This window comes from Aulonocara sp. 'chitande type north' Nkhata Bay, linkage group LG7, assembly GCF_057382095.1.
Source record: "Aulonocara sp. 'chitande type north' Nkhata Bay isolate Kocher_YH1m ecotype deep benthic linkage group LG7, A_spYH_male_GT1.1, whole genome shotgun sequence".
Classification (NCBI taxonomy): domain Eukaryota; kingdom Metazoa; phylum Chordata; class Actinopteri; order Cichliformes; family Cichlidae; genus Aulonocara; species Aulonocara sp. 'chitande type north' Nkhata Bay.
Genome location: NC_141350.1, coordinates 53,078,562 through 53,096,553, shown reverse-complemented (window position 1 = coordinate 53,096,553; position 17,992 = coordinate 53,078,562). Strand labels below are relative to the sequence as shown.

The 17,992-nt window shown below is 40.7% G+C and overlaps 1 protein-coding gene across 25 annotated transcripts in view; it reads left to right on the top strand.

Moving 5' to 3' along the window:
* fnbp1b (formin binding protein 1b) overlaps positions 1–9,039 on the top strand; it is a 56,307-nt gene extending 47,268 nt beyond the window's left edge. For 24 of the 25 annotated variants that reach the window (XM_086301270.1, XM_086301284.1, XM_086301257.1 and 21 more), the window contains 5 exons: positions 1,063–1,172; positions 1,259–1,391; positions 1,809–1,930; positions 2,056–2,213; positions 3,565–9,039. In XM_086301270.1, coding sequence (XP_086157396.1) covers positions 1,063–1,172; positions 1,259–1,391; positions 1,809–1,930; positions 2,056–2,213; positions 3,565–3,743 — 702 coding nt within the window. In that variant the 3' untranslated portion in view covers positions 3,744–9,039. The remainder of the gene's footprint in view (positions 1–1,062; positions 1,173–1,258; positions 1,392–1,808; positions 1,931–2,055; positions 2,214–3,564) is intronic. The other variant, XM_086301258.1, reaches the window with a different exon arrangement.
* The last annotated feature ends 8,953 nt before the right edge of the window (positions 9,040–17,992 follow it).

Sequence of the window (17,992 nt, the reverse complement as noted above, 5' to 3'; positions counted from 1 at the left end):
CATGTGATGTGAATCCTGACCTCCAGGCTGTAGATCCAGCATTTATTTCCTGTGGTGCCACTGTGACCCATCTCAATGAGATCCAATCACAGGCCTTGACCTCTTCAGTCCACACAGTTCAAAGATTTTCTGCCGATATGTCACTATTTTCGTTCTTTTTTTCCAGCTAATCATAAACTCACTGAACCACAATGCTGCCCCAAATGGAGTAACAATATAAAACAAAGGCCTCATTGCATCTTATTGCGAAATCCTATCATTAAAACCTATGGATAGTCAATTGTTTTTAAACAACAATAGTAGCTTGAACGCAGTATATATATATATATATATATATAGGGTCCAAAAAATTAAACCATGTATCAAGTAAGCTGTACTGCAGTACCAACATTTCTGAGTTATTCCAAGACTTACAGAAGCAGCTAGTTAATTACCTTATCCTTACTGATCAATTTATTTATTAGTTTTGATGCTTTGTTTACAGATGTTTACAGAAAGACTGAGAGGCAGCGGAGCAGCATGACTCATTCTATTCAGTATTACAGTCTCAGCAGGAAACATGACTCCTGTCAAGCCAACCTCTTGCAGCTCATATAACCTTCATTTTAAGAAAGAGCCGTTCCTGTCAGAGAACAGATCCATTAGCTAGCTGACCCTGAAACACTATATGCAATGAAAGGATGTGGCCAAAACGTTATTACATTTCCGTTGCATTTACAGAGCTCTAAATTAGGTGTGGCGACTGAATAGGTGAAAGGCCTCAAGTCTACAGAGCTAAACATCCTAAATATCACAGAGTGTGTTAGAGAGCGGCTGCAGTATCTCCTTCAGTGATTCAGTTAAAGCCTAACAGGAGCTCCATTTATTTACCATGATACCCATTTATCCCTGAGTCTTGTTTCACAGGGTTAAAAAAAAAAAATAGAAAAAACCCCAAAAACAGAGAGAGATACTGCACCTATCAAAAACTGATTCCTGCTAAGGCACAAAAAGGATTACTGAAGTTGGTTATTTTCTTTGAGTATTTAAAAAAGTTTCCATGGTGTGATTTTTTTTTTTCAGGGTTCTGTACCGGAGGACTTCAGTCACCTGCCGCCAGAGCAGAGGAGGAAGAAGCTGCAGGGCAAGATCGATGAGCTGAGTAAAGACATACAAAAAGAAATGGACCAGAGGTATTCAGAGGGGTTTTAATCTAGCGTTATAAATCTTTCCATTCTGTTCTGAAGCCTCAAAGACTTACAAATACTTGCTCTTCCAGAGATGCTTTGACTAAGATGAAAGACGTGTATATAAAGAACCCTCAGATGGGAGACCCGGCCAGTGTGGACCCCCGGCTAACAGAAATAGGTCAAAACATTGAGAAGCTCCAGTCTGAAGTACAGAAATTTGAGGTAAGTTCAGTGTCTGTCTGAGCCCCTATTCCTTTTTGAGTGTTAATGTTGGCAAGGCTGTGTTGTTTGGTTTATCTGAAACAGTAAATAATGAGGAGCTCAGACACACATCTCCAGCTGGGGTAATTCCAAAGAAGACTGTCGCTTATCCATATTAGGAGAAGATGCAAGGCAGCTGCAGGGATTGGCTGCATGTTCCATGTTCTCTGTGCAGAGAGAGAAGTCCCAGAACAATGGCCTGGTTTAACCGTGTAAATAAATGGGGGAATGCAAGGATGAGGTGTTCGTTCTGTGCTAGGTCCTTGCCGAATGTAAAGTTATCACAGATAAAAAGAATTCCTCAAGTTGTCATTCGTCCAAGTTGTCATGTAATAAAAATGAAAAGCTAGAGCCAAATAATGATTGCGTGTGTTTCAGGGCTGGTTAGCAGAGGTGGAGGAGAGGATGCCGTCTAAGAGTGATTCACACCGGAAAAGCGGACTCTATGAGACCCAGAATAGCACAACAGTGAGCAACAACTGTGCACAGGACAGAGAGAGGTATGGTATACTTTGGCAAAAAGCAGCCACAGAACCCAGAGTTTGTAACACACATGACTTTTTGGGAAGAAATCGATGTGTGTTTTCACAGTATATTTACTGTGTGTGTGTTGGCCCCTGAGCAGCCCGGATGGCAGCTACACAGAGGAGCAGAATTCAGAGGTTCAGGTCAAAGCCCAACCCATCCCCACCCCAACCACCACGACGGAGTTCGATGACGAGTTTGATGATGAGGAGGTCCTGCCTACCATCGGCACCTGCAAAGCCTTGTATCCCTTCGAAGGTAACTGCAGCCACATTGGTTTAAAATAAAAACGGTCAATGTAAGTATGAAGCCTGCTCGTTGGCTGGTGGCTGCTGCTGAGGTCCCGTTATTTCTGGAAATAAGCTGAACCTGAGTCTGATGGAAAACGGGTGGAGGAGTTTGTTTCCTCTGAATGAGGAGGAGGAGTAGGGATGCGATCTTTGTGTTCAAATGTGTGGAGGAGTATGAATAAAAATACACTCATTTCTCAGTTGCACTATTTCAAAATCAAATTTGGAAAATTATTCAAAGCTGCTAAACATAAAGCTCAGTGCATATAAAGAGGCGGTAAAGATCTATCTTACTTTAGCTGTAGCGATTGCTGGGTTAACGGTGAAATTGTGGTTCATTGTATAGGTTAAACTAGTTTTTCAGTTGTTTTTCAGTTTTTCAGACCTTTGATGAGTCATAATCATGAATATTAGAATAGCAGTAATAAAGTAATTCTGTAATACTGCAGTCATTCAGTCATTCTGGAGGGTTTTTCTTTCAGCAAGGCTACATAACCAAATGCTACCCGCCCTACTGGCAACAAGAAATGAGAGAAAAGTCCCAGGAATAACCCCAGTCCCTACTGTTGCAGATTACAGTCACGTAAATGAATTACAGTTACACATATTTCCAGAGAGCTCACCGCCCTGTATACCTTGTGTTTTGGCATAAAACCTTCATACTCAAACATTTGTTCAAAAGTAAAAAAGGAGTGTACTCTCAAAAAAGCAATTTGATTACAGATAAGGTTTCCACATAATTGTGTTACGCAAGTACAGCGTAAAAGATTAAACTTACTGGAATCTGGTCTATTGAGATCTACTTGAGCAAAGCACAACATTTAACAAAGCAGCAAAGTTTAACCACATAACGACATCACAAAAAACAAATAAACTGTAACACAATAACGTTCATCTTGGAGTTGTATTCCCTTAATTATCTGGTTATGGTTTTTTGTAGGGCCTCAAACATCTTGGCTCCCCAACCCCAGCCCCCCAGCTCCAAAACTGAATAAGAGGGGCTTACACTGAGTAACACTTTCCTAACTAATGTATCCATAAATGTTTACTTTTCAGAAATAGATTAAATTTAGAATTTCTGTTAAAATGGGTGGATCACATGAAGCACTACTAATTGTTAAAACTACCTGTGCTTATTCATATATGTTGACTCAGGACATGTTAAAGTGCCTGTGGAGTTTCTGTACAGCATCTGGTTTTGCTTCCTCTTTTCTTGCATCTCTGATTTTCAAAGTGCGCTACTAATCAACATGGTTCCTATTAATATACAAAGCCAGCGTTCTTATCTTCTGTTGGTTTGCGGCTGTTCTCTCCTGCAGGTCACAATGAGGGCACCATCTCCGTGGCTGAGGGTGAGCTGTTGTACGTCATAGAAGAAGACAAAGGAGATGGCTGGACACGCGTGCGGAGGAACGAGGATGAGGAAGGATACGTGCCCACATCCTACGTTGAAGTGTTTTTGGAAACGAATGCCAAAGGTGCTATGACATACATTTAACTCAGCAAGTTCTTGCTATGACAGTTTTTGTTACTCTGTATTCCATTCACGTGCTGAACGAATGGGGCAAGTTACAGAGATTATAGATGCTAGTTCAGACACACACACACACACACAGACACTTCACGCCGCTCCACAAAGAAGGAGCAATCGGATTTGTCCATTGTGCCTCATAACAGTTGGAAAAGTTGTTTCTGGTAGCGTGAGCTGTGCCAATCAGATATCATGTCTAAGAAGTGTTTGAGGTGAAGCCTCTCTTATTCACGGCAGTGCCACCTAGTGGTCATTGAAAATAAAACATGGCACACTCAAAGCTCATGATGGCGCAAATCAGCACCTAACAGTGATCACCTGTATATTTGAGACATTCAGTATTTGATTTTCTTTTAGGTTTTAAAATGTTGAATAACAATATTCTACTCAAATAAAAACACTGTTAATTAAGACTTTGAGCCAGAACTGTGGCCAAAGCTGAATCTGTGTGGTGATAAATCAGCTGAGTGAATGTAAGCACCATGTGAAGAGGCAGTGACCATCAACTCAAAGTTACATTTTTAGACGTTATTGTGTTTTGGTCACTTGACGTACCTAAAAAGAAAGAATGCTCAATGTGCAATCAAGCAAATGTAATTTAAATCAGCTGTACAGTATGAAGACATATCAAGAGATATTTTTGTAGGTTAAACTAGATTAAAAATCATGCTGCTGCCTCTCAAGTGTTGCATGCTCTAGATAAATTACAGTGTTGTTACAACAAGAACAAGTTATTTTCCCCTGTAAGGGGTCATTTTTTAAAATATTGTCCAGTTTAATAACATTAATAGCCGCCTTATAATGTTTCCTTTTTCTAAATTCACTTTTTGATAATGACAGTGTTGGGTTGTTCTGGTCCTTTTTTGCAGGCCAGTGGTAAAAGAATAAAGGACTGAAGTATTAGCTGAAGTAAACTATGTATGGTGAGGCTGAGCTGGGATATGGAGCTGGTCATGACTCTAAAGCTTTGTGGTTTGTTTGCATCGGTCTCTGAAGTGTTTACACTAAAAGCATGGTGTGTGTGTAGCCTCTAGGTCGTTTCAGTGCTCTGTTACTCTTTTCCAAGATCAGGGCTCTCTCAAAAATCATACCAGAGCCTTTGTTTAACTCTCACTCTTTTAAAGACACAACTCACCTCAAAATAGAATTTACACATTTTTCCTCTGGCCTCTAGTGCTATTTTCTTACTGTGCAACTACATCCACTAACTGTAAAAACCATGCAGCTAGCTAACATTAGCAGAGGGGGGCACCATTGATGTAAATGGTAAATGGCCTGTATTTGTATAGCGCTTTACCCCACATTCAGTCATCCACCCATTCACACACTGGTGATGGCAAGCTACATTGTAGCTACAGCCACAGCTGCACTGACAGAGGCGAGGCTGCCAGTCACTGGCGCCACCGTGCCCTCTGACCACCACCAGTAGGGTGAAGTGTCTTGCCTAAGAACACAACGACCGAGACTGTCCGAGCTCGAGCCGGCAACCTTACGATTCCAAGACGAACTACTAACTCCTGAGCCACGATCGTACATGCTGTCACTCTGCTATGAATGCCCAGTGAGACAGTTTAGGTAAACGGGTTTTACATAAATCTGCTCGCACCAAAACAGTCTAGATCAGGGATGACAAAAGCATTTCACACTGTGGACCACATATAGCTGCATACCCATTCTACTCCTCTTTCTGTAAGTGTAAAAAAAGTCAAATTAAACATTTAAACTTTGAGATATCTTAATATAATTTTTTAAAATAAGGTGCAATTTCAACGGGACATCTCAGTTTTTTGTACATAATAAAGAAAAGCTGCTGTAGTAAATGACAGAAATCTGTTAGAATGACTCTTTGGGCTTAAATGGTAAGAAACAAATTACAGAAAAAGTTTTAGGTGTAGCACATTGGCTGCCCTGTAATTAATAGCATTTTTCTTTTGTTAATTCACAGAAAAGACCTTTTTTTTTTTTTTTTTTTTTTTACTGTATACACATTTAAAAAAAACAAAACAAAACGTTTCTGTCATTTCATTTTTTTTTCTATAACCGAATTACTTTAGTGTAGTGTGAATAGTTATAGGCTGTTTTTTATCATTAAAGATTAAGCTGGAAAACTTATAAAGAAATTTCCAAAGCTGTCCAGTGGGCCTGGTTAGGAGTCTTTGCCAGGCCGATTCTGGACCCTTGGTCTTATGTTTGACACCACAGATCTAAAAATAGTACTACAGGCCAGATATAGTATGATTTTGGGAGTTGGAGGGTCCCTTGTATCAGTTTTGAAGATTTGTTACAGCCATAGCATGGCCGTATGTGCGAGGTGTAACTCTACATCAGGTTTAACACACAGAAATTGTGAAATTTGGTGTGTGCTGTGGCGTTTGTGGGAGTTTTATCGTAACAGGATTACAGCGTGTTGTGATAGTACAGCCATTTCATTCTAACATGCATTCAAGCCCAGTGGTTTTAGTTAAACAGATGCATGTTTGTGTTAATTCAGGTCGTACAACACACGTCTTTCTTGGAGATACAGTAGTAGTACCAGTTTAATGTAGTCTCATATTTAATGCAATGACCTCCTCTCCATATCTGAATATATGGGTTGGTCTTCACTTCTTTTTAAAGCTAACTCTTCTTTTTGTTATTTTTTGTTGTTTGTATTTTCCTTTTTGAATTACAGATTCCTAAAAGTGTGAGGCTGGCTGAGGAATGGCAGGGCAAGCAGCCTCGGAGAAACCACCACGTTCCTCACATGCTCACAGAGTCAGAGAGAAAGATGACCTGAGTCTAAAAGAAAGAGAGACGGCCGATTAGAACGCATCTGAATTTTCCAAACAAACAAACAAAAAGAAAAAGTTTAGACAGAACGCATCGAAAATTTAGTGCTCATAACTTCTCCATTTTTAACCCCCATTCAGCAGTCACAGCCGCAGTACACAAACGGCTTTATGTTGTTTGCAGCAACGCTTTGCTTTTTAATGAAACTAACTGCTCGCACCATGTGCGGTCATGACTGAGGCTGCTGGCTTCCCTGGCTCTGCCACTTCTCTTTTTTCCTTCCCTTTGCCCTGTGACACACAAACACACACACATACATGAAGGAGGGTGTGGTCAGAGACAGGACGGAGACCGACAGGAGCGGACGGACAGAAGAAGCAGGTGGATGAAACGCTCGCTCGCTCACTGACTCGAGACAGAATCATCCCAGCTTCATCTGACGCCACAAGATGCTCATACTCACGCCTTCCACTTAAATCAGCTCTGTATTTGCAGGTTTCACTTAACTGGAATCAGAAGAACTGAAGGTGCTAATCATCTGTCTTTGTCTCCTGTGCTTCTCATGTACGTTCGTTTGATCTCAGTGGTCGTTGGTCTTTTGTGTCACAGTTTCCACTTTCCTCCTCACCAAGATCACTTCCACATATCCAGGACCAGCTGAAGGGGCAGAACTCTAGATGATGGTGTCATCCACCATCCATACCATCCAGCCATTTCTTGTTCTGTCACTGGTGCCTGTTCCTCTCTCTGACCACACCCCACCCCCTTCCTCACCTCCACAGCCCTTCCCCCCTCCCTCGGGCTATGGCGGCTCAGGCTAGCTCCCTTGGCTGCTTTAAGCCTTTTTTTGTTTTTTCTTTTCTTTTGCAACAGGGCGGGGGTCCCTCAGCATTGTGGTGTGCTGCATGCTTGCCCTGTCTTCCTCCTCGCCCCTGTGCTGGCGGGTTGGAGGAGGCGGTGGGGGTGTTAAGCCTGCTTACGCCCCTTCCCTCCAGCCTTTAAGTTCAGTTAACCCTCATTGCCTAGTCATACTGTTTGAATTAACCTGAATGCTATTGTTTGGGTTTGGTGCCTGTGGGTCTTTTTTTTTCTTCTTTTTTTTAATTACGTACATGTTTTTTCAGTCATCTGTTCAGAAAGCATGTTTCCCTGTTTTTAACAGAAAGTAAGTGATCTCAAATTTGTGTAGTTTAATCACAAAAAAGGACGATAGGAACCCAAAGTGTCATTATGTTTTTTGTTTTTTTCTTTTTTCCTGAATGATCTCATGCATAGATAGGTCAAGGTTGTTTTGTTTTTTTGTAAGTACAGTACGTATGAGAAGTGTTAGTTTGCTATGTTTTGATCAGAGCGTCTAATGCAAGTTGTTAGTTTAAAGTTAATCACCTTGTGGAAGTGGCTCCACTTGGTCCAAGCAGCACCCAAAAATGAAACCTATGAAGATATGAGTTACACCCGATGTTTGTAACAAGCTCCACCTACTGTCTACTGTATATGAAAATATACTGTGATCGTTTTCCTGTGAGTTTTTGACTGAAATGTGACAACACGCCGATCATCACCCGTTTTGGGCCTTAACCAGGTTTCACTGAGAGGAGGAACGATGCTGACGTTCGCTGTGGTATGGTGAGGAGACGAAGATGTGATTATCTCGAGGGGGCAAATTTCTAATCATGAAACTGTCAGGGTAGAGAAATGATGTCCACTGATTCCCCCTGCTCAATGGCACATAATGCACGTGATTTTTTAACATTTTTGTTTCATATATGACGAGTGAAGATTCTCTTTTTCTTCCTTTTTTTTCCTCTCTTCTTTTTTTAAAGCTGGAATGATATGTTGTTGCTTATTGTACCTGAATGGGACTAAAATCCCTTAACTGCAAACATGAGTAACCGTTACATTGTTTTTATGTTTTGGATGAAGCCATCGTATATTTGTCTAATGCAGAATTTTATGAACACTCCCCGTGTGGAGGAATGATGGACGTACTGATCATTTGGACTGCCGATGTAAGGAATGATCAAATCCCTGCTGAATCAAATACCACGTTTGCTTTCGCCCCTCTCATCGCTTCACACATCACGGTGATCAAACAATGTCTGGCAAATGATATGATTAAATCCGATGAGGCAGCAGTAGCTTTAGGGCAGGCTTTGCTCTGACACGAAACCACCACAAACCTTTTCTGTCGATGCCCCAGAATAACCCACGTGTACAGTGGAAATGGCGTGATGGAATTAGAGAAAATATATATGAGTATATAAATAAAGTTTAAAAAGGAAAACATCTATTTTAACTATGGAGAGTCTTACCATTACTTTATCTGCTTTGCAAAGTAAGACTTCTTTTCCTTTGTAAGGTCTACCAGATGGTGTGTTTTTGCACTTTTTCGTTTGTGTTCCATTCGGTAGGCCACATGCTTGTGTTTTGGAGCACTGAATACTTTGTATTGTGTTTACTGTGCCAATTAAATATGCCTGGAGAGTAAACGGTGTATTGTCTGCTTGTTTTTCTTCTCTCGATGAGCCACAAAAGTCACATCAATCACCATTAACTGCATCAGCAACTTGAACCATAAAACACAATGTGAATGGAGACAGATAAAGTGTGATGGCAGGGCTTTATGATTTAATTACTCTTAACACAGACCACTTGTAACACACTTTGTTTTATAACTAAAGATTCTTTTTGTCATTTTTATACTCGTGTTTTAATAATTTAGCCCATTAAAATGATGCAAGGATAAAAAATGACAAAAGCATTACAAGTTGTGAGGGCAAAGAATGACTTGCTCATATTTCTTCTTTGTTGGAACAACAATCCAAATGTGAAACCAGTTAACTGACTTTTTCTTACTCTGCTGTTCACCATACAAATGTGGATAATTTATTATATTATTAGTCATTTTAATGAATACATCAACCATTCCTATGATTAAAGGCACAACATTTGGATTTAGTCATCTACTATCAGAAAAGGCAACACTACCTTTTACAAGTCTCTTTTACAGCAGTGGTGTACCCAAAGCTACTCATGCCCCCCAGAGGTCTGTCAGCTTTAAACCCTTTCATCCACCCCTCCTCTCATGTTCACATGTGTTCAACAAACGCTGAACTCATTTTTCAGTCTGGTCTCTGGACTGCTTTCAGTTTACCATTTACTACAGTCAGACATTGCTGGTTAGCAAGCTGCCATTAATTTGTGACTTTAGTTGCGCTCAAACAGTTCTTTATGTTTATTGACGACAGCTGTTTACCCGTGATTACTGATGGTAATCCACACTTCACATAAAGCTAATATTTCAAGACGGCTATAGCCATGTCATTCACGTCTTTGGTAAAATATTCCATATTTCTATTCATAATTTCAACAATTTTTGCTGCTTATTTGTTTAGCTTCGCAAGCAATTTTAATGCTAACACAGATTTGCTTACCTGTAGTGGTAACAGCAGTTTTTACAACTCATACATGGCTTTAACATTCAGCATTTGGCCCTATATCCGACCCCACTGTGCAGTGGTCCACTGGGCAACGTGTAGCCCGGTTTGGAATCTGTGTGCTAATATGTACAACTGCAACATAGCCTGAGCACACTTGCATTGCTAAGCCCCCCGCCCCCATGCCACACTGCACTGTGGTTACACAAAGCTTTGTATATCAAAAACTTTCCTTTTTAGCTCCAGATGCAGTCCCACATCTCGTCCAGCAGAGGGTAGTCGTGCTCCATTCTCAGCTATGGTAATGTCACTTGAATGGTTGGGAGTGTTACACTTTTTATTGCCTTATTTTTCAGCAACAGTGCTGGAAAAAAAGGAAGTATTTTTCAGGGATGGAGCTGAAAAATAAAACGCAGATGGTTCTTGAATTATGTTTAGTGCTCACTGGACAGACCTCAGTTTGGATCATGTTGTGTTTACTCTCTCTCTCTCTGTCTCGTAGCATTTTATGTCCAGTGTACTTTTTTAAAAAGGTGTTCGTACTAACTGTACTGTTATTGGATTGCATCTGGCAGTCAGACACTGGCAGTAGTCACATATATTGATTCTGGACCACTAAGCTGCAGCCTGATAAATCCCAGCTGCCCCACTGTATGCAGGTGCATGCTGTGTAGCAGATGCAGCACTCACTTCCTCCACCACACTTCACCACACTTTCAAAAAGCCTCATTGGCTTTTGCTCCCTAGAACTCCCCAGTAGCCTGAAAGGGCTAAAGAAAATTAATTGCTTCAGTGGATCCTACAAGGCAACGAAGTTTGTGTCGTCAACACGATTCAGAGCTTCTTCCACTTTGCTTTTTTTTTTTTAATTGGTTTATTCAGGAGCGAGTTTATATCACATGCAGGAGGTGCCCTGCAATAGCAACATTTTCATCTGTAGTCAAGTGCAGGAAGGAAGGCATGTTGCAGCCATGTGTCATCCTCAAAGTGCAACATCACACAGTACATGTGAAACAGATGACAAGAGAACAGACGAAAATTGAATTACAAGACATAACTGTAACCAGCTAAGCTCACATAAGTCATTCAAAAATAGCTAGCTTTTGAATTATTACATTAAAGGTGAAAATAAGTAGATGGCAGCAAAGCGTTACATGTTCATTTCTTTCATTCGCCTGGTTGGCAGGTTTACTTCATTTGCTTTCTGTGGAGATGATCACACCATTAAAATAGGGCCACTGCTTCTAGCTTTAAGGATTGATGATTAAAGCTGCCTCAGACTAATCTTCCATCTGTCTTGGAGCCCAAATAAGTCAGGGAACAGTCTTTACAGATTTATGGGCTAGTATCACTCACTCGCTGATGGATCCTCACACCTTTGTAGGAAGTCATGTACGTTTTATTGTAACCAACAACAAGTGAAAATGGTTTGCTGTTAGCTACACACAAACTGATACGTTGCTTTTGCTTTGATGACTCTGGGTATCCATTTACCATTTATAACATATGTGTTTACTCTATAAGGCTGGTTCTAAAGAGGCATTTTTATTGTTGTTATTTACGTTACACATTATTTCTAGCTTCCACTAGGGGGCGATACCCATAGTAACAAAAATACTTTGAATTCTTTAGATTGTCAATGGGAAAACAACCCTTGGCTCTGACCTCAGTAAACACTTTCTTGGTGAGTTTTATTGAATAAAATGAATAAAGTCAGTTTTATGAATTTTGGCCATTTTCAGTGTCGAAAATAAGGATTATTCAGGCTATGCTCACTTGTGATTGACCAAGGATGTTAGATAATGAGCATGTGGCATTTTGAGATTTATACTGTCTATGCAGTGCTCTCCTATAATACTCCATGGCTTTGTTCATACAGTACAACTGTTAGTTGCTTCAGTGTTCCAACACCCTCTAATAAGAAACACAGCAGTGCAGCAGGATGAAAGTAAGGCAGGAGAAGATTCTGTTCTGCACAATCAACTGACTATTCAGTCCTAAAAATTGGACTGAATGTGGATGCTGATGCTATGGCTCAAGGGTCTGTCAGACCACTAGTTTGTTCCAGGCTTTACAACGCTGTACAAATATAAATGGGGCACAGAAGCTGGGAATAATACTTTTACTGTAATGGCACAAAGAAGTTGGCATTTGCTTTCTTTAGTTAGTAATTGCCATGAAATCTGCTAGAGGTCATATCCAAGTTAATACGCATTGTGACAAGTTGGAGCATCAACTAAGAGTATTCCCGTCAACTTTCAGATCTATTTTGTTTGCAAAAGATAACGCCTGCTGAACATCAGCATGTTATCTCTTTCTTTTATCTTTGTTGGCTTGTTAGCATGCTGACATTAACATTTAGCAAAAAGCATAGCATGCTTACAGTAGCTGGTTTTTATTTTCTGAAAGGTGTAGATTTAGATTTAGTATAATCTTACATCTAAATGACCCTGTTATTCTTTACTCAGACCTCCTCTGTAATTTTACTTATGTAGCCAGAAGTATGAACTTAAGTAAAACCATATATTTGATGATTTTAGAGTGATCTCCACAAAACCCCTCCAGAAAAAGATGGTCTCATGACTTGGACTTTGGCATGATGACTTCAAAGATTCAAAATCCTTGAAAATCCCAAACTGGCCAACTCTTCATACGTCACAAATTTAAAAAGGGTGTCGACTTGAACACTCTATGCTACTGTTGCACTGTCAGGCTTTTTCCAGCGAATCAATAAACCTGGTGTATAAATTCAGCAGCTTGTTTGGAGGTTTGTAAGAGACTTTTTGCCACTTACCACAGTCTGCTTTACCTGCTGCTTTCGCTCTGTTCCATTACTGCTATGTTCCTGTCTTGCCTGGAGTGAGAGCAAGCCGCCTGATGGGGAAAACACACCTCTGGAGATCAGCCCAGTCTGTCCCATCATTAACAGCCAGTGGGGGCTGGCATCCATCTGTGAAATGAATCAAGGCTGTCACCTCATAAGCTACCTTTGCAGCTTGTTTCATTCATTTATTCATGTATTTTTTTACTTCGAATTTGGCATTGTAGTTCAAAAGGTCCTTTCATTTTAGTGCTGTTTGAGCATTTTTCATGTGTTAAGTCACCACAACCTATTTCAACTTCCTGAACAATTATGATTGCTACATATGATCAAAAAAATATTTAATGTTACTACATGTTCTTCATGTCCTTTAAGCGATGCCAGCCGAAAGGCCCTGCGGGCCTCGTGGACCTCTTTCTCCTGTCCTTCTGATGACGCTGAGCGTTAATACAGCGCAGGTCCACACAACGAGGAAGGCTTTTCACAGGTTTTGCAATAGCAACGTCAAATTAATCCTGAAACGAGTAAACAGCTTTCATTTGTGAACAGCGCTCAGCTCCTGGCCTGCCGCTGCTCCGTCTTTTTCACTGGGACCATCTTCAGCTTTGGCAAATTTCTCAAAGCCAAAATATGCTGAATCCTTCCCAAAGGTATGACAAATGTGGGAAAGGAAGACACAAACCACCAGTCAACAAAAGAAGCTTGGCCACCTCAGACCACTTGGTGGATATCAAGCTTTGCAGACACAAAGGCCATTAATAGCCAGTGCTTCAAAATTTAAAAACAAACAAAATGACGTCAGCAGTGGCATTTCTCTAAATTAAAGTGCAGATGTTTCTCCAGTGTAACAAAGAGGAAAGCTAGTTCCTCCATCTGGAATAGCTATGCTGTCAGCAGACCGGGTCCTGAGCTGAGCTAATACTTGGAGTGTGGCGCTTGGTTTCTGTATTTTTAATATCTTGCACATTACAGCCAAGACTGTCAAGTCAGCATTGTACAATACAACCTCTTGCCACTGCCATTTGGCAATAAGCACTCAACATGGCTTACAAACATCTAACTACGGAGCAAAGATCTCTGATTTATGCTTGTCTGTCATTTGGACTCAAGTGCAGTCATTTGGCTGAGCTGTCCTCTTTTGGCCAGAAGCCGTTTCCTGTTAGGTAAGACAGGCAACTGGGGGCACTCAAGGAGCTGACTGAGTGTGGGAGCTGCTGTGGCTACAACATTCACGCGGCGGATGAATGCAATGACATTCCAGTTGGAAACCTCCCTGAAGGGGCCCTCCTCCTATCCACCTGGCAGGTGTATTGCTGTTTGATGGAGCGGTCCAGCGTCAGTGCCTGCATGGCGTTATCTCCAGGTGCTCATGATTCCAACTACAGTCCAAGGCATGCTTGTTTGTGAGTGACAAACTCCCCAGAGCAATGCAATGGGCTGTGTTGTGTGTTTATATGTGTGTGTGTGTGTGTGTGTGTGTGTGTGTGTGTGTGTGTGTGTGTGTGTGTGTGTGTGTGTGTGTGTGTGTGTGTCAGAGGTGTGGACTCGAGTCACATGACTTGGACTCGAGTCAGACTCTAGTCATTAATTTTATGACTTTAGACTTGACTTGAAAAAATGTTCTAAGACTTGTGACTTGACTTGGACTTTTATACCAATGACTTGGGACTTGAATTGGACTTGAACCGGTTTACTTGAAAAGACTTGATATTTTACCCCAAATATAAAATTTAACATGCATATTATATAGAGATTGAAAATGTGACGTCATTCACGGGTAGAACCGCAAAGGATTCTGGGAACTCGTGGCAAGCGGTACTAGCGCACGCAGGCTTTCAATTAAAATCAGTCACACAGTGATAAAAAGAAACACAAAAATGTCAAGAAGCTGTTGTATTATTAACTGCAATAGCCGGTCGCATGACAGCCACGGGAAGCCGACGGGTAAAGAGATCGGTTGTTATCGGATTACGTCGTTGAAGAGAAATTGTTCGAGCCATGTTTCCGAAGTAATAAAGAGGCGACTGGATTGCAGCCATTCAAAGACCAATTATAACGTCCCAGAACACTCCAGCTCACAGGTTAGTCTGCTCCAAGCATTTACACACAGGTCAGTCTGCTGTTGTAGTTAATACGTCATTTTTCTTAACATAATTGGTGATATAGGTTACAAGCAAGTCTGGCGCTGAACAGAAATTGTCGCGCTATGCTCCTGTGTTTATTGTGCATAAATAGTGAATTGTCCTGACACAATATTGCGTTTCGCTTCTGTTATTATGGTACATTGACAAAAACATATACTTTTATTCACAGGATAAAACTGTTGTTTTGTATCACTAATTGTCCAGTGCGATTACAGCATACAATATTGTTGTCACTGCTACATTTCTGTGATGCTACCAGAAATTATTTCCACTGCTAATTAATTACCATTGAGCTCAAAGGTTATATTAATAAACGGTTAACGAATGTGTATTTATGACGACGATTTGTGAGACTGGTAAACTTATGATACGTACGATGGTCTTTACTTTCTACACGGTGCATTTCAAGGTCCTGTACCCATCCGGCGGTAAACTGTACCTGGGCTTGTTGCAGTGACCGGAAGTTACTAAGCTTCATGAGTGTATGCACTCACTCCAAGAGCCGTATGATTATAAATATGCATATAAATATGCTACGATGAGATAGCTGACTTCATCTAACTAGCAAATGTTTTCCAGGCTACGTTGGTGATACAGTTTTTTTTTTAAATGATATTTTAAAAAAAATATCATTTATTTATTTATGATATTTTTGTCATGCGATTTTAAAGCTGGTCCTACAACCGCATCCAAGAATAACATGCAGCTTATCTCAGAACTGTCGGTGAAAATTATTCTTGGAGCTAGGTTTAATTGAGCTGCATTTTAAAGAGGTGCAATTTCACAATTTGTGTATATTTTCTAAGTTCACTATTTTGTCATGTGTTGAGAAAAACACAGATTTAAAAATTACATGGTCTAATATTTACATTTAGCATAACTGCAACATGCTTTTTTTTCGTTTTTTTTTTTTTAAGACTCGAAAGGACTTGAAATTCAAAATTTCAGACTTGTGACTTTACTTGGACACCAGTGACTTGAGACTCGACTCTGACTTGCCTGACATTACTTGAGACTTACTTGAGACTTGCAAAACAATGACTTGGTCCCACCTCTGGGGTGTGTGTGTGTGTGTGTGTGTGTGTGTGTGTGTGTGTGTGTGTGTGTGTGTGTGTGTGTGTGTGTGTGTGTGTGTGTGTGTGCGCTAATAGGCACATTTACCGACTGCTCCTTCTAAACTCAAACTATGCAGAAACTTGAGTTGTATGTTTTAGATGCACTCTGTTTCATCCCCGCAGTGGCCATGTCAAAGCAAGCAACCAATAAAAGTCATGTTTCTGCTTGACTGTTTAGCAGTGGCTGCCTCAGTTAGCATCCTTTGTTTATCAGCAGCTTCCCAGCAAGTATTTCAGCGTTGAATAGTCGGTGGCCGTCTTTTCAGGACATCTAGTCAAGGTTGAAAGATAGTTTCAAAATCAAAGTCGTGTCGACGTAGAGGCACAACTTCACCGTGGAAATCTCCTGGACTTTCTTTTTTTACTTTCCAGCAAAAGAAAGTTAGTCTTTAAAAAATCTTTCATATCAGTAAGTACATTTTTTGCTATAGCACATTTAAACTAAAGTGCTTCACACTAAAAGTTTTTTTTTTTAAATCGCTAAACAGTACAACTAGCTTCCATGCTTACTGTTTCTTATGAAAACATGACAAACTCTCTCAGAACCTTTTTTTGTTCAACTGAACTACCTATGACTACACATTCACAATGTGTAACCTGTGTTTTGATCACAGGTTTACGATGGTGTCAACGGGGGCAGCAAGGCAACGATTGGAACGGTTTGGCATGTTAAACTCATAAGTGACTGGAGACAATTTGAGCTTCCTGATCTCATTGTCAGGTTCAGGAAACCAGTTTGAGATGACTAAGCATTGTGCAATGGATGTAATTGGTAAACTGATGATGATAAAATGACGGACGTAAACAGTAATAATACTCAGGTAGGCTGTAGCATTTCAATAATGATCAGTTGGTACTAAGATGCCTAATGTGTGCCAATTAAATATCCTCACATCATTACACCGCCACCATCAGCCTGAACCTTTGATACGAGGTAGGATGGATCCATGTTTTGTTTTTTTAAATGTTCAATCCTAAACCTGCTCACCAAATTTCACAGCAGACCAGGAAATGTTTTTCTGTTTTAGTGAGCTTGTGTTAATTAAAACTAGCCACACCTTTCCCGTTTCATCTGACAGTAATGGCAGGTGGTGTGGTCTTCTGCTGCTGTAGTGCATCAGCTTCAAGAGCTCAGAGATGCTCTTCTGCATACCTTGGTTTTAATAATTAGTTATCTGGATTACCGTTGCCTTTGTATCATCTTGAAGGAGTCATGGTCATAATTTCCCTTTCTCTGACCATTCTCTGTTAAAAACCTAGAGATGGTTTTGTGGGGAAATCCCAGTAGATCATCAGTTTCTATAACACTCAGACCAGCCTGGCACCAACAACCACGCCGCAATCAGTCCTTTAGTGTTTCATCACTTTTCTCCATCATCCTGATACTCACGTTAAACTTCATCAGGCCACCTTGACTATGTCTACATGCTTAAATGCAATGAGTTGCTACCATGTGTCACAGGTAGTGGGAAAATACGAACTCAGTCGCGGAGCTCTGGATGCAAAGTACACAGTGCGTTTATTTACAGTGCCCAAAAACAGTTTCAAAACACAAAGTGAAGTGCAAAGTCCAACAGTGATCTTCTCCAAACTCCCAGTGGTGCGCAGGTGAGTTTCCAAAGTGATTATCCAAGTGTGTGTTCTCCTCCAATAGCTTAATCCCGCAGGCTCCTTCTCTCCAACCTCCAGCTCTGTATCTCTTCCTCCTACAAACAAGCAAAAACAACAGGTGAGGAGGCTAGCCAACTAAAGCTAAGCTGCAAGTCACAAAACACTCTTCACTACCAAGCTGCAAGTACAATCCAGCATCAACTGCCATCTGGACACACAGTTAAATACCTCAGCCCACAACGAAGGATGATCAGTGCTGGGTGGCAAATTAGGTGCAGGTGTGTCAGCCATTGGGTGGAGGAGGAGAGAGAGAGAAACA